Below are 14,642 nucleotides of genomic sequence, written 5' to 3'. Positions count from 1 at the left end.
AACTTGTGAATGTCATTTCTGCTGTGATGATGTGCTTTAATCCCTGCTTCTGTCACTGGACACATACCATGTTTTTTGGTTATCCTCGCTTTCCTACTACCTCATAGAATTTGTGAGTTTGGAATGACGTTCATATTTGATCACATGCTCACTGAGAACCTCCGTATGTATAGGGTCTTTCTGTTGCTAGTGTTATTACAGAGCATATGGTCCATACTGGTGAATACCCTTCTCTCTCTCTTTACAAAAGATCGCCATGAAATTAAAAGACGCTTGGAAGGAAAGTTATGACCAACCCAGATAGCATATTCAAAAGCAGAGACATTACTTTGCTTGGAAGGAAAGTTATGACCAACCTAGATAGCATATTCAAAAGCAGAGACATTACTTTGCCAACAAAGGTCCGTCTAGTCAAGGCTATGGTTTTTCCAGGGGTCGTGTATGGATGTGAGAGTTGGACTGTGAAGAAAGCTGAGCGCCGAAGAATTGATGCTTTTGAACTGTGGTGTTGGAGAAGACTCTTGAGAGTCCCTTGGACTGCAGGGAGATCCAACCAGTCCATTCTGAAGATCAGCCCTGGGATTTCTTTGGAAGGAATGGTGCTAAAGCTGAAACTCCAGTACTTTGGCCGCCTCATGCGAAGAGTTGACTCATTGGAAAAGACTCTGATGCTGGGAGGGATTGGGGGCAGGAGGAGAAGGGGACGACAGAGGATGAGATGGCTGGATGGCATCACTGACTTGATGGACGTGAGTCTGAGTGAACTCCGGGAGTTGATGATGGACAGGGAGGCCTGGCGTGCTGCAATTCATGGGGTCGCAAAGAGTCAGACACGACTAAGCGACTGAACTGAACTGAACTGATGCCTGTGCTACTTATTTAACCAAATTTTCTGTAGTTTAGTTATTAGAGTGGTGATCAGTTGTTGTGCCAGGAAAGTTAGACCCAGTCAAGTTATCTATCAGACTATGTAAAACTTGAAAGAAGAAACCAGAAAGTGTCTATGAGATGGCATCCTATATGTTAGTGGTATAAGGTTTACTCACTAGAAATTGTTCACACATTCTCTGGTGAGATGTGGTCATTAAAAATTTTTTTATAGATGGTGAAAAATATAGTCTTTCTTGCTATATCTCTGAGGCAGGGGGATGGCCAACATTTTCTGTAGAGGGCCAGATAGTAAATATTTTAGGCTTTGTGGGCCATATGGTTTCTGTCTCAACTATTCAACTCTGTCCTCTTAGCTGGAAAGCAGCCAAAGACAATAGCTAAGTGAGTGGGTGTGGCTGTGTTCCAATAAAACTTTATTTACAGTAACAGGCGGTGGTCTGGATTTGGTTCTTGAGCTGTAGTATGCCAACTGCACTCTGCTCTCTAGGGCATAAGATGAAAAAGAATACATAGGCTGCTCTGGTGTATATGATGAAAAATAGGATAAAGAGAGAAGGGAAAGTGATGAGGAATCAATGGAAGTGAAAGGAAGTACAGAAGAGGAAGTAGGAAAAAGGAAGGTGGGGAATGGAGGCATAGTAAAACGTGAACACAGGATGATAAGAGTGGAAGTTGCAGGAAATATTGTTGAGATCTGTATATGACGGGAATCTCTCTGGTAAGTTTTATTTTGAACTATCGGAGGCCTTAATGGATTGGAACAAATGAAATTTTAGGCAGGCCTGATTATCATTTACTTTTCCCAGGCATTCAAGATTCAGACATTGTATACATCTTCTTACACGTGTTCTCAAATGTATCTGAGTTTTTCATCAACAACCCTTACTGCTTTTTCCTGGGTATTCTATTGGTAAAAACACAACTAGTATCATATTTCATGAAGTTTTAAAAATAGCTGGAACATTGGGTGCAAAAGTCTTTATAGTTGTGTGTGATAAAAGATGCAGGTTCTTATTTTGGGAATTGAATGTTTTTCTAAAAATGGCTAGCTTAATTTTATAGTTGATGTATCTAGCAGAAATAGTTTTTTGCGTGTTAGTAAAAGTACAGAACGGAGAAGGCGATGGCACCCCACTCTGGTACTTTTGCCTGGAAAATCCCATGGACGGAGGAGCCTGGTGGGCTGCAGTCCGTGGGGTCACTAGAGTCGGACACGACTGAGCGACTTCCCTTTCACTTTTCACTTTCATGCATTGGAGAAGGAAATGGCAACCCACTCCAGTGTTCTTGCTTGGAGAGTCCCAGGGACGGGGAAGCCTGGTGGGCTGCCGTCTATGGGGTAGCACAGAGTCGGACACGACTGAAGCACCTTAGCAGCAGCAGCAGCAAGAGTACAGAAAATTAGGAAAGATTGGCATGAGATAAAAGGCTAATCAGAGGAATAGAAACAGTGCAGTATAGATCTTAAGAATTACTTAAATCTGGAACTAAATTGTTGCAATAAATTAAATATTTGTTAACGGTGTTTTGAACTTGTTAAGTTTTATTTATTTTTTGTCATTTGCCTCTGTTTCTCTTGTTTCTTATGGCATATCTATGAGAAATAATCTGCTTTCTAAAAGTATGTAATAAGAAATGGAGAAAGTAAACTACATTTTCTAAAAATCAAAATTTTAGAATGGAGTAATATGGGTATGCTTTCCTTTAGTTTTTGTGAAAATATAAAATTATACAGTTTTTTATAGGAAGTTATAAAAATGTATACAATTTTGCAATTGAGATTTATACTGTGAAATTCTTTGAAAAAATTTATGTTAAAATGAAGCGTTAGTCATTTTAAAGTAGAAAAATATTATATATGTGTTACTCATATCTATAAATAAACCAGGGTAAAAAGAATATAGAATCTAATTATAGGATGAATAATGATATACTGTAGCAGAATTAAAGGCTGGCTTTTGAAATTATGATTTCCAATTAATTTGAAATTTGAAATTATAATTTAATCCATGGATAGGTGATGATGGTGTTTTAATCCTAATTCACACTAAAATCTTTATTTTAAAAGGTGAACCTAATTTTCCTAGTAGGGTGAGAAACAGTTTTATTGTTTTAATATTGTTACTTCAACATTTTTTTTTGACAGTAAAGAAATGTACTTTAAATTCTCATTTTTGAAAGGGACCATTTAGTATCCAGCGGGCAGTATTTCCTAAAGAAATCCTGCTTCTGCCTTTTCTGCTCGTGGTCACTTTGTTCCCAGCCTGTATATTCCGTTTTTAGTGCAGTAGGGCGGGAGTCTTTCCTTACTGTTCTGTGTTGAACTGTTTCCTGTTTATTCTTATTCACACTCTGATATTCAGACGCGCCTTTTGCATCCTTTCCGAGCCCCCGCCCCGCTCCTTTAGTTTTGCTCGTCTTTCCCTCCTGCTCTTTGCTGCACTGTTAGATTTTCACTAGCCCTAGTGTCACTGTTTTATATTCTTTCAACATGATGCGTTCACTCCCTTTATCCATTAAAATAAAAGAATTTCTGGTCAATCCTTTATCAAGACTTAAAAAAAACTTCTTGAAATATTTGGCGAACATTTTAGTTTGCCTATTTTCAAAGTTTTGATTTAACATAAAAGTGGGAAAAAAACTCTTATATTTTAGTAGAAATATTTGTGATGTTATTTCTGTTATATATCATGGGCACTGTCTCTTTGTGGCACCTCCAACATTCAACAGATAATTTATAATTAAATGAGAGTATTAACACATGCATGCTGTTCAAATAATGTTGTAATTGTGATGCCCATCATTAGGTTTAGCAAAACAACTGCATTTTGATTTTTTTCCCTATCTCATACAAATACGAAGAGTTACTTCGTTTGGCAAATTAAATAATGTTGTAGTGAAAATGTTAATTTGACAATAAATCACAGTTTTAAATGCCAGATGCCCCTGCTTAATGTTCAGAAAGTTTATTTAGAGGATATACAATGTGGCTTACTGTTCCTGTATGTCAGGCTTCACAGATGAAGTATGATGCCTGATATTAATCGGGTTAAAGGACCGCCAGCGCCTGGAGTGTGTTGTGGATCGTACCTACGTTGCTCATAGCCGCCCCCCACCCCCTGCCCTCCCACCCTTTGCCCATATTAGCAATCTGCTTTTGTACTTTGACATCCAGGATTTCCCTAGTGAATTTTGTCACAGAAAAAAGAGAATCATCAATATCGCAGTTAAACTTGACTTTCAAAGCTAATAGTATCTCATTTGGGGGCTCAAATTTAATAAATTTTCTTTGATTCTGGGTGAGTTTTTAAACATCAAACAATGAATTGGCCAGGGTGCAGTAAAATATTTAGATCTATTGACTGTTGTTCAGAAGGGTAGAAGGCACAACACTAGTGGTTTGATGTTGATAAATTCTCAGGACCTTAATCCACATTAATGTTTTCTTTTATCTGAGTGCAGATTGGTGACAAAAAAAAAAAAAAAAGAGCAAGAGAAGGTGTCCATGCATATAAAATATAAAACCTCAAGCAAAGGCATTTGTAGAATGTGATTTATTTTGTTAAGTGAGTTAAAAGCGTTCTCATCCTGACTGAAGACTAGAGAGTGTTTGTTACAGATAAATATATGCATTCTGTATTGGGACTCTGGTATGACTATTGTACTCACACTATTATACAAATTGCATTATAGTGTATGTTTTACAGCATACACTTTGACATGCAGTTATTGGCAGAAATTCTTCAGCTCATCTTAGGAGGATAAGGATGTTTATAGCCTAGATTAGCACAAACTATGAAAGATGTCATCATGTGTGTGTGTGTTTGCTGACGTAAGGAAACCTTATGTTGTATGATAGTTCATTCATAGAGTAAGAAATAATTCAAAGTTTTACAAGCTACCCGAATGGAATAGGAAAATGAAGGTGAGGGTTCCTATCATTTATTATTACCAAGTTATATATGAAGTTGCCAAGATAAAACTAGAGATATAAATACAGGTATTTGAACAATGGTGGTTCTCCCCATTCTTGCCCTTTGCTACCTTGTAAAAACTCATTTCGTCCTGTGACTTTAAGCTAGTTGTATACTCTTTATCAAAGACACAGTGTCAAAGAGATAAAATTTTAAAACCTCTTCAGGCATAAGAAAAGTTAGGAAATATGCTTACATATGAAAACTCTTATCATTAAACTATGTGATTAAAGATGAGAGCCTACTGATCTTAAAATTAAACTGTAGAATTTTTGAGGCTTTTATTAAATTTGGAAATTAAAAATGAAAATACCTGTTTCTAAGCATTTTCTTTTATTCATATTATATAGTGAGTATTTCTCATTTGTCCAGAAGGTGGCAGTGTAATATCAACTGCATGTGATGCAGAGACTAGCTTGCGAATTGGTATTTCTCCCGTATCGTATCTGTGATGTGTTTGTATTGTTGCCTTTCTGAACACTTCAAGTATAGTACAAATAGTACTGGTTTTATCCATTATCTTATTTAGAATTCATGTGACCAAGTTGGTTTATATGGATTTAATCATTAAGATTCACATTTAATAAGAGTAAAGAGGGCAAACAAACCTCTTGCTAGTGTATTTTTAAGTCTCCTTGTGTGTTGAACATGTTTGTTTTTATTCTAGAGTGGGTACTGAAGTTGTCTTGTCGAAGACTAGTGCCTAATAACTATCTTCTTTAATATATACCCATTAATACTGTTTAAATTAAATATGTTATTAAGAGAGTGTGAATAAGTAAGAGATTGCTGTTTATTTTTGATTCTTGTGGGCTTGTTTTTCCTTATTTCCTTTTTCTTTTGAGGGTGGAACAGTGAAAAAAATAATTCAAAACCTCTTGATCAGAAGAGCTCCAGCGACTCTTCTTCCCTCTGCTCATTTCAAGCAGGAGGATGCTTTTTCTTCTTAACATTCTCCCCCAGCACTCTGAATTAGAGATTTATTTGCAACGAAAAATCAATTAGTCCTAAATTTATTCATGGATTTCAGGTCTAGCGATCAATGCAAGTCCACTCAGTGGGCTCAAGGGGACCCAGTTCATCCCAGTTAATGTGTCTGAAGGGGAATTACCATTGATGCTATTTTTTTCCCTTTAGGTCAGAGATCAGATCTCACTGTCACGGACTGCGGCAAGTAGGAATGACTTCACCCTGCAGCTACCCAGACTGCACCTGGAGACCTTTGCAATGGAGGGGCTCAAGGGCGGGCCAGAGGTTGTAGCGTGCCAGGTTAGAGTCTAAATAACATTGTTTGCTACTGACACATGTAGAAAAATAAATTGCACATACTGGGGAGAATGGAAGAAGCCTCAAAGTCTTGCGACTAACTTAAAGGAGATGCAAATAATTTTTCCTCATTTTTCTTCTGTCATGTAACACTATGTTTCACAAGTAATTGTATTTTTTTCTTCAGAGCCTAGAACTAGCCCCTTAAATAATCAGAAAAGTATTTTTTACCAAGGAAAAAAATATATGTTTCATAGCTCAGTACAGTATTAACATTCTTTCTGGGCAGCAGACGACAATAAGACACTAGGCTGTTATCTCTTCAAGCTTGTCTGAATTTGTAGCTCTAATTCTTTTAAAATAAACCACTTTAGATAAAATTATCAGGGGAGATATTTGACATTTTTCAATGTTAATTCCAAAATATATCCAATATTCTTAGGTGGTAATTTCAACAAATCTAGAACCTAGCTCTTCTTTGCATGAAGAGTATTTTATACTTTAGTGATTAGTTTTAATGAACATTGTAATTAATATGTGCCAAAGGAGTTATTTCATTTATAAAACTCAAAGCACTAAATCATAAAACCTTAAATAACTTTAAACTTAGTAAAAATATTTATTTTCAGAAGCTGCAGCTAGCCTTCTGTTCTAGATTACTGTTAGGTTATTGTGATTTTTTTTTTCCTTAGGCTTAAAAATATTTTTTAATCAGACAAAACAAAATTTAGTATGTATTTTATTCTCTCTTTAATGTCCAATTTCTTTATTACAAAAATCTATCAAAGTTATATAAACTATAGGGAGCCTGATAATTCCAAAAGAGGTTGTCCTTGTTCAATAAAACCCTAAAGTTTTCAGTGTATTTAAGAGAAATATCTCTTAAAACTCTGTCTCTGCTTCACATTTTGAGATTTGAGATGAAGTTTTTCATTCTTGAAGTGTATGACCCTGTGAAATTTTAACTTTGCACAAAATTAATGTCAGTACAAGTTGGGCTATGTTAATTTTTTCCTACATGCTCCATACCCTAATTTAATTTGTTATTAGTACTCAAATTAATACTCAACAAAGAAAAAATACTTGCTTCTTTCATTAGAATGTCCACATATTATAGTAAAATAAATATAATTATACAGCAAAGCATAAGACACTTATTTTTAGTTATAGACTAACATACTATACTATTATTTAGTTCAAGATTAAGATGTACATTTAAAATTTTATTATATGTGAGTACAATATGATTTGATATTTTTCTAGTGGTTGTAAAATAATCCTTTACTTGGTTATCTTAATTTAGAATCTCCTAGGGCTTAGTACTTGTCATAATTCACAAATAAATACTTCTCCCAAACTCTAGACTTTGATGATTTGGAAAGAGACTGATTCCTAGGAATGCCATTTTTTAAAGCAAAACATGAACTTTCTAGAGTTCTGACATCTGTGAATAGCAAGAAGGAAATGTATAAGCTTGTATTTTAAACTACTATCTTTCCCAAGTTCTAATAAAAATAGTTATATGGGTTGCCATATACCTAAACACTTAAGTTTATATTGGTGTGCTCTAATATGCATTATAGTTTAGTAATATATGTTTTGGTTAAGTATGCAGAGAAGAGCACATGATTTGGGCCATAATAGTTTTTCAGGCGCACACGTGTGCATGCACATGCATGCAGGCATGCAATTAGCGATATGGAGTACTTTGAGGAGAAAGGCACTGTATTAGTTGAAGACCTTAATTATAATAATTATAACTGCCATTTTACTGAGCACTTACTGTGTAGCTAGTATCATGCTTAGCTCTATAAATAAGTGATCTGAATTACTTCTTACAATGGGCCTGTGAAGCAGACAGCATTATTTTCATTTTACAATTGACAAGCAACAAATATAGCAGATAACTCTCCTCAGATCAACAGCAAGTAAATGGCAGGGCCTAGAGTCTGGGTTTAAGTCTAGGTATATTTGACTGAAAAGCCTGAACTGGTAAAATCTGACAGTAAAAATCAAGACGTGTGTGTTAAATGGTAAGCATAAAGCCTTTGAAATCTGTGGTGGAGTTTTTCTTCCATTTATAAAGTATACATTATGCATCTGTATATGAGGTAGGTCATAGTTTATGGTGTATTGTGGACACATTCACAGATAGAAAGTTTTGCTTCCATTTGATAGGCTAATACTATGGAATTCAACTTTTCACCTTTGCAGTATGTGTATGTTGTATGTGTGTGTGTGTGTGTGTGTGTGTGTGTGTGTGTATGTATGTATATATGTATATACTTACACTAAGTATGCAACATGGAATTCACTATTTGTTTAACTTTGTAATCTGTGCTGGTGAGGTGGACTGTTCAAAGTGTGCCTCACCTTTGATTACGACGAGGAGAGGCCCACTGTGCAGGATGTGGTAGTGTCTGAATTATTTGGCCAAAATATTTAACTGTCATTTAGAGCAGTAGGAGCTGACGTTTTCCTAGATAGCCACTGTCTCTTGTTTCCAAGGGGGCATGCTTTCTTATAGGTATAATCCTGGATGGAGGGAAGACCAGTGAGCACAACTGAAGGCTGAGAGGATGAACGGATTACCTTATCTCTCTGAACCCAGAAGAGTGTGTGACTGATACACTCCTACAGGAGATAGTTTGGCTAGTCTCTGTGATGTGCTAGCTTTTAGCCTCAGTTTCCTGATCTGCAACCAAGTGGAATACTAACAGTTCCTCAGGCTTGTACTGAGTTTGGATGAGGCAGTGCATGTGAAGTGGGGAGCACAGTGTCCAGCACAAAGGCAGCAGACAAGCAGGGTGGCTCTTGTTAGTGCACACCCACATACTGCAGTATGAGACACCTTGTGAAGATGAGATCAGTGATAGTAGTATAGCTTGATTTTATTACTTTTGGGGTGTGTGGGTGTTTTTTTTGGGGGGATGTGTTTTGTTTTTTTAAGAAATGGTGGTGGTTGTTCAGTTGCTAAATCGTGTCTGATTCTTTACATCCCCATGGACTGCAGCATGCCAGGCTTCCCTGTTCTTCACTATCTCCTGGAATTTGCTCAAACTAATGTTCATTGAGTTGGTGAGGCCACCCAACGATTTCATCCTCTGTTGACCCCTTCTCCTCCTGCCCTCAGTCTTTCCCAGCATCAGGTCTTTTCGAGTGAGTTGGCTCTTTGCATCAGGTGGCCAAAGTATGGGAACTTCGGCATCAGTCCTTCCAATGAATATTCAGGGTTGATTTCCTTTAGGATTAACCGGTTTGATCTCCTTGATGTCCAAGGGACTCTCAAAAATCTTCTCCAGCACCACTTAGGATCTTTTCTTTGTATCTTTCCATTTGGTTCTTTCATTCTTTCTTGTTTCTTCAAAGCTTTTAGTTTTGGTCAAGATCAACTTTAGCTCTCTATTTACTTTTCCTTGTTACTTGATGTTCCAGTGAGGCCAAGTTGCCAGTGAACCCCTGTCTAAGATCCTATGGCAAGTTTAGAACTATTATTCCTTGGCTTTTATCTCCTTAATAGCAGCATATTAGTCTACTAGGATACTGGACAAAAAATAAAACACCTAGATTAGACAAGTTAACTTTAGCTGAAAAACCCAGTACAGTGTGAATGCAGAGGACTTTGTAAGAAAAGATATTCTGCCCGTAATTTATTAAGGTAATACCTATTACTCATTGTCTTATACTTTGAATTCTGTTTTTTCAATGATTGTATGATGCTTTTCATATCTGGAAAATATTAGCAGACATCCAGTAAGTGTCTGTGCCTCCATTCCCATTCAACGATAACCAACACAGAACAATATCAATGTTAATATTATTGATATTATTGCATGCTTATTCCATACCAGTTACTGTGCTAAATAAACACCTTACATTTACTTTCTCATTTAATCCTTGCAACAATCCTATAAATGATGGGTGCTCTGCTTTTTCCATTTTCCAAAAGAATAAACTGAAATTTATTAAGATGAAGAAAATTGTTAAAGGTCACATATCCAGTGAGTAGGGTCACTGGTCTGTTCATTCTTTTAACCATGCCTTTCTGCCTTCTGTGCACCATGGCATCGTGGTGTGTGTGTGTGTGTGTGTGTGTGTGTGTGTGTGTGTTTTAAGATAGCTGAGAGGAAACAAAAATAAAGAGTAGGGTCTGTCTGTAAAATATAGTTTCTTTTGTGAGAAGATCATGGCAAAAATAGAATCCAAAAGAGGTTAATGGGAAATGTTACTTAAATTGCGTATTTCAGCCTCTTCATCTATAAAATGAAAATAATAGAAGTTTCAAACTGGGTGTAATGATTGAATGAGTTAATCCATTGAAGTGCTTGGAATAGTAACAGGTACATAGTAAGCACTTACTGTTTATTAGCTTTCCACCAGCGTGAAAGCTTCATGAGGCCAAGAACTTGATTTTGTTCACAGTCACACCATCAGAGCTCAGAACCCTGCCTCACACAGAGGAGGCCCCAGTGCACGAAGCCTTGATTTCAGGCACTAGACAGGTTGACTCGGGAAGCTGCTGTGCCTAAGTCTGTGCAGGCCTTTAAGAAATTTGGGATCATTTTTTAAACTTCTAAACCCACTTCATTTAAAAGGAAAAGTCCCCTGAACCATCTCGTAAAAGTGTGTAAGGCTTAGTGCACAATAACTTTACCTCTGGAAATGTAGTATGTTTTATAAATATATGTTTATAAACACTTCATTAGAAAGGCTTCATCGTGAAACCATTTATTTATGAAGATTTTAAACAATAGAGTCTTCACCATAAATCCAGTAATCCTTTAATCACCCATAACCTACTGTGTTATTATGAAGTCCTTACTTGGTATGGTTGTTTGTTATGTATTATACCCACAACTTTTAGGATACTGTGGTTTTTTTACATTTAACTTACTTTCCAGGCATAGAAATTTCTTCCAGCTATTTTGTTGTGTTTATAAAGTTAAATCATAAAAGAGCATCTTGAAAGGATTTTTTTTAATGTAGATAAGAAAGAAAGAAATATCTGTACCTAAGTACTAAACTGTCAGGGAATAAAAATATCAAGAATCAGCCATGCTTAATAATTTTTTACATGTGTTCCCCATTATACTGCTTGATGCAACAGGCTTCTAATTGTACAAGAATCATGTTCATTTGGGCACAATTAGAAATTAAAGAAATGTTAGAGAATTTTGCTTGGAAGCTTGTATTATTTAGATATTTTCTTCAACTTATTCCGTCCCCATAAATGAATTTTCAGATATCTGATTATTTTTTAAAACATGAAAATCAACCATTTTAAATGAAAATCTCACTAAATATCTATAATGCTATGTAAAATCCCCCAACTGTCCCTAAAAGACTAAATGACTTCTATTAGTTCTTTAGTTTTTTCTTTTTTAAGTATAGTTCTTTAGTTTCTGATTCTAAAAGAAAATTTTACCTTCTTTATATAATTTAGGTCTTCCCTGCTTTTCAGATGTCAGTCCTCCCTGGGTCTCACTGTCTCACAGAGTTGTCAGGGTTTAGTCTAAGAGTCTCCATGGTGAAGTAAAGAGAATATATTTTGTGACAGCTGTTTGTCTCACAGATATTCTTTTTCACTTATTTTTGAGTCCATGACTGTGCTTTGAATGTTTGACATTATTGGAAATCTGACCTTTTTGGTAAGTGGGGTCATTTTTGTACTAAAAGTATCAAAAAGATTTGAGGATTATCTAAACTTGTTATCAGTGAGTGTGTGGTTCTCTTTAAATTCTAAAACTTGAAATATCTTTTAAATTTAAAAACATAATATGATTTTAGATTTTGGTTGTGGCATCAAAGAGAATGTTGAAACGCTACCTTCTTCAAAGGATGGCAAGTTCTTCCAAGGGAGGAGCTGTTTGTTAGGGGAAAACAATTAGCTGGAAAAATCATATAGTTCATCTGAGAACAAATGCATTTTGATGGGAAAAAAGCCATCTTTGGTCTCATTTAGAGCTTGACAGCTGTAATCTCCAATTCCACAGAATATAAATTGTGTCAATGAGGAATATAAATGTCCTGGATTTGAGCCTAACTGAAGGATGAATATAAGAATTAGTGAGTTTATTTTTCATGTTGACACCAGCAAGAATAAATGGCATTTTCTGACGTAATATTGTCAGAGAAAATATTTTTGTTATTTGTTAGTTCAAGTTTTAGAATTCTATTCTGAAGATTTGACAGTGCACAAACAGACATTCAGTTTCTTCAAAACTTGCTGGTACTGCAGCTATGAGGGATGCTAAATGAAACAAAATATGAAGAGAAGGAAGATGTTGATGTGTACAGAAGGACCAGTTTTAGGGTCTGTTGCTAATTGGGGTGAAAGTGAAAACGAAAGTGTTAGTCACTCAGTCGTGTCTTATTCTTTGTGACCCCATGGACTGTAGCCCACCAGGCTCTTCTTTTCATGGAATTCTCCAGGCAAGAATACTGGAGTGGGTTGTCATTTCCTTCTCCAGGGAATCTTTCCGTCCCAGGGATTGAACCTAGGTCTCCCACATTGCAGGCAGACTCTTTACTGACTGAGCCGCCAGGGAAGACTAGGTATAACAGTGGTTAAATAATTAAATAATAACATTTAAACATTGATTTATCCTCATTGTGAATTATGCCTTGTCCTGAATCTGTATCTTCTCCTAAGGTTACAGGACATTTTAGTTTTTGTTGACCAGGAAGACTGCTGGAAACAGCCTCACACGTCAGTCACCGTCAGAACAGATCGGGTGTCATCACCTAAGTGCCCTCACGCTCCCTGACTCCCTTCCTCCTTCCTTCCCTTCCTCACCCTCTGTGATGTGCACTTTGATTTCCCCTCTTTTTTTAGTGGTGGTGCTGGAGGGGATAGGGGATACATCAGTCAGAATTTTAGGGCAGAATCTTGAGAGTGAAAATGTGAAATTATGGGTTTTAGTCCAGATATTTTACCAGGTGTTATATGCTACCATCGTTTTCTTAGTCCCTGTATTTTATTTTAAAGGACTTGCTGTTTTAAAAAAAGTATTTTTGTTTGTAGTTAAAACATAATCTTGGGGATCAAATGATAGCTAACATTTCTTTAAAAAATAAATATCTGTTAAGACTAGAAGTACTAAAAATTTTTTTTTTTTTTTTTAATGGTTAGCTGATGGGATATTTTACATCTTGTATCATGGATTTTATTTCAGGTTAGTGGTGATCTGAAATGAGGGGTTTTCTTTCCCCCTGTTGGGACTTTAATCTCTTTGCCTTTGGAAAATCACAGGATAACATGAGGGCAAGGAAATATGTCTATATAAAGCTTCTGCTACACAGAATGTTATATTGAGGAATCTTGTGACTGACTCCTTGACTCAGCTGAAAATATTCATGAATTATTCCCTCTGGATATGACCTGGTATCAGCAATCTGAACTAACACTAAGTAAAATCTGATAGGAATTATTTAAAATGAAGTCTTTTTTCCTAGTTTTTTTTTTTGGGGGGGGGTATCATTTCTTCCTTTTTTACTAGGGAGAATAATTTGGAAGAAAGTAAAATCATAGCCAAGTCACTATCACAAAAAGTTGAAGAGGTTATACAACTTTATCTAAAAATAATAGAATTAGCCCCAGAACAGATGGAATCCTTTCCCCATAGACATAAATTACCCAGGTAACAAGAATCCTCATTATTTTAGCTAGTGATTGTCTTTTTCTCATGGAAAACACATTGTCTTTTCTTGTGAAGGATGAGCATGAATTATCATCCTTGTGGTACTAGGAGTGCTGCTGGGGTTCTCTGCTAATATCACCGTCTGTGAGCTTCCAACGCTTACTTCTTCTGGTGCATCAGCTTGTCACCTGTAACATGGAGATGATGATACGTGCCCTCCTGCATCTTGAGGCAGTTGTGAGGATCCCATGACATGGATGAAAGTACTTTGAAAATTAAACAGCACTCATAAGTAGTTTTTAAATTGTTTTCCTTTAAATATTTGGCTTATAAACGTTCCTTGATCAGGTGTAAACTCACTTATTTTCAATCTCAGGTTGAGATTTTTGCCCTTCTAAAAGACAAGAAGTAAACCAGATGATGAGGAGGTTAGCAACTGTGAATCTGTGCAATTTTCTATATGTCATTGAGTTTGCTGGAAATATCATGCTGATCAGAATGGCAATTTGGAAGAGAGAAAATAATGCCGTGTGCTGGGGAAAGAGGCAAGCGATGTAGTATTGGAGAAAGCCTGTGTGGAAAGTCAGAATGCCTGGATTGAAGTCCTGGCTCTGTAATTTAACCGTCTTGGCAGGTCACTCAGTGGCCCCGAGCCCCCTATTTCCTCATCTTTAAATGGAGGTGGTGAAGCCTGTCTTGCTTTCACTCACAGAGTTGTGGGGAGATCAGATAGGATAATGTACATGTGAGGGTGCTTCTATATTGTGAAATGCGAAATTAATATAAGCTATGTTAGACTGAACTGCAAATAGGCCTGGGTTTCAGGAAAAGTAACCTAAGTACATTAAGGGAATGTTTTAGTGTTTTGACT

General features: G+C 36.3%; 1 protein-coding gene across 8 annotated transcripts in view; it reads left to right on the top strand.

Moving 5' to 3' along the window:
* CCDC171 (coiled-coil domain containing 171) overlaps positions 1-14,642 on the top strand; it is a 341,254-nt gene that overhangs the window by 241,629 nt on the left and 84,983 nt on the right. For 7 of the 8 annotated variants that reach the window (XR_009495531.1, XM_003586376.6, XM_059889397.1 and 4 more), the window contains one exon: positions 6,003-6,134. Coding sequence is in view for 7 of the 8 variants with exons in the window: in XM_003586376.6 (XP_003586424.2) it covers positions 6,003-6,134 (132 nt within the window). In the remaining variant the exon portion in view is untranslated. Of the gene's footprint in view, positions 1-432; positions 2,602-6,002; positions 6,135-14,642 lie in introns of those variants that run through there. The other variant, XM_059889398.1, reaches the window with a different exon arrangement.

Source organism: Bos taurus, chromosome 8 (assembly GCF_002263795.3).
Source record: "Bos taurus isolate L1 Dominette 01449 registration number 42190680 breed Hereford chromosome 8, ARS-UCD2.0, whole genome shotgun sequence".
NCBI lineage: Eukaryota > Metazoa > Chordata > Mammalia > Artiodactyla > Bovidae > Bos > Bos taurus.
Note: the sequence above shows the minus strand (reverse complement) of the source record. Positions and strands in the feature narration are given on the sequence as shown.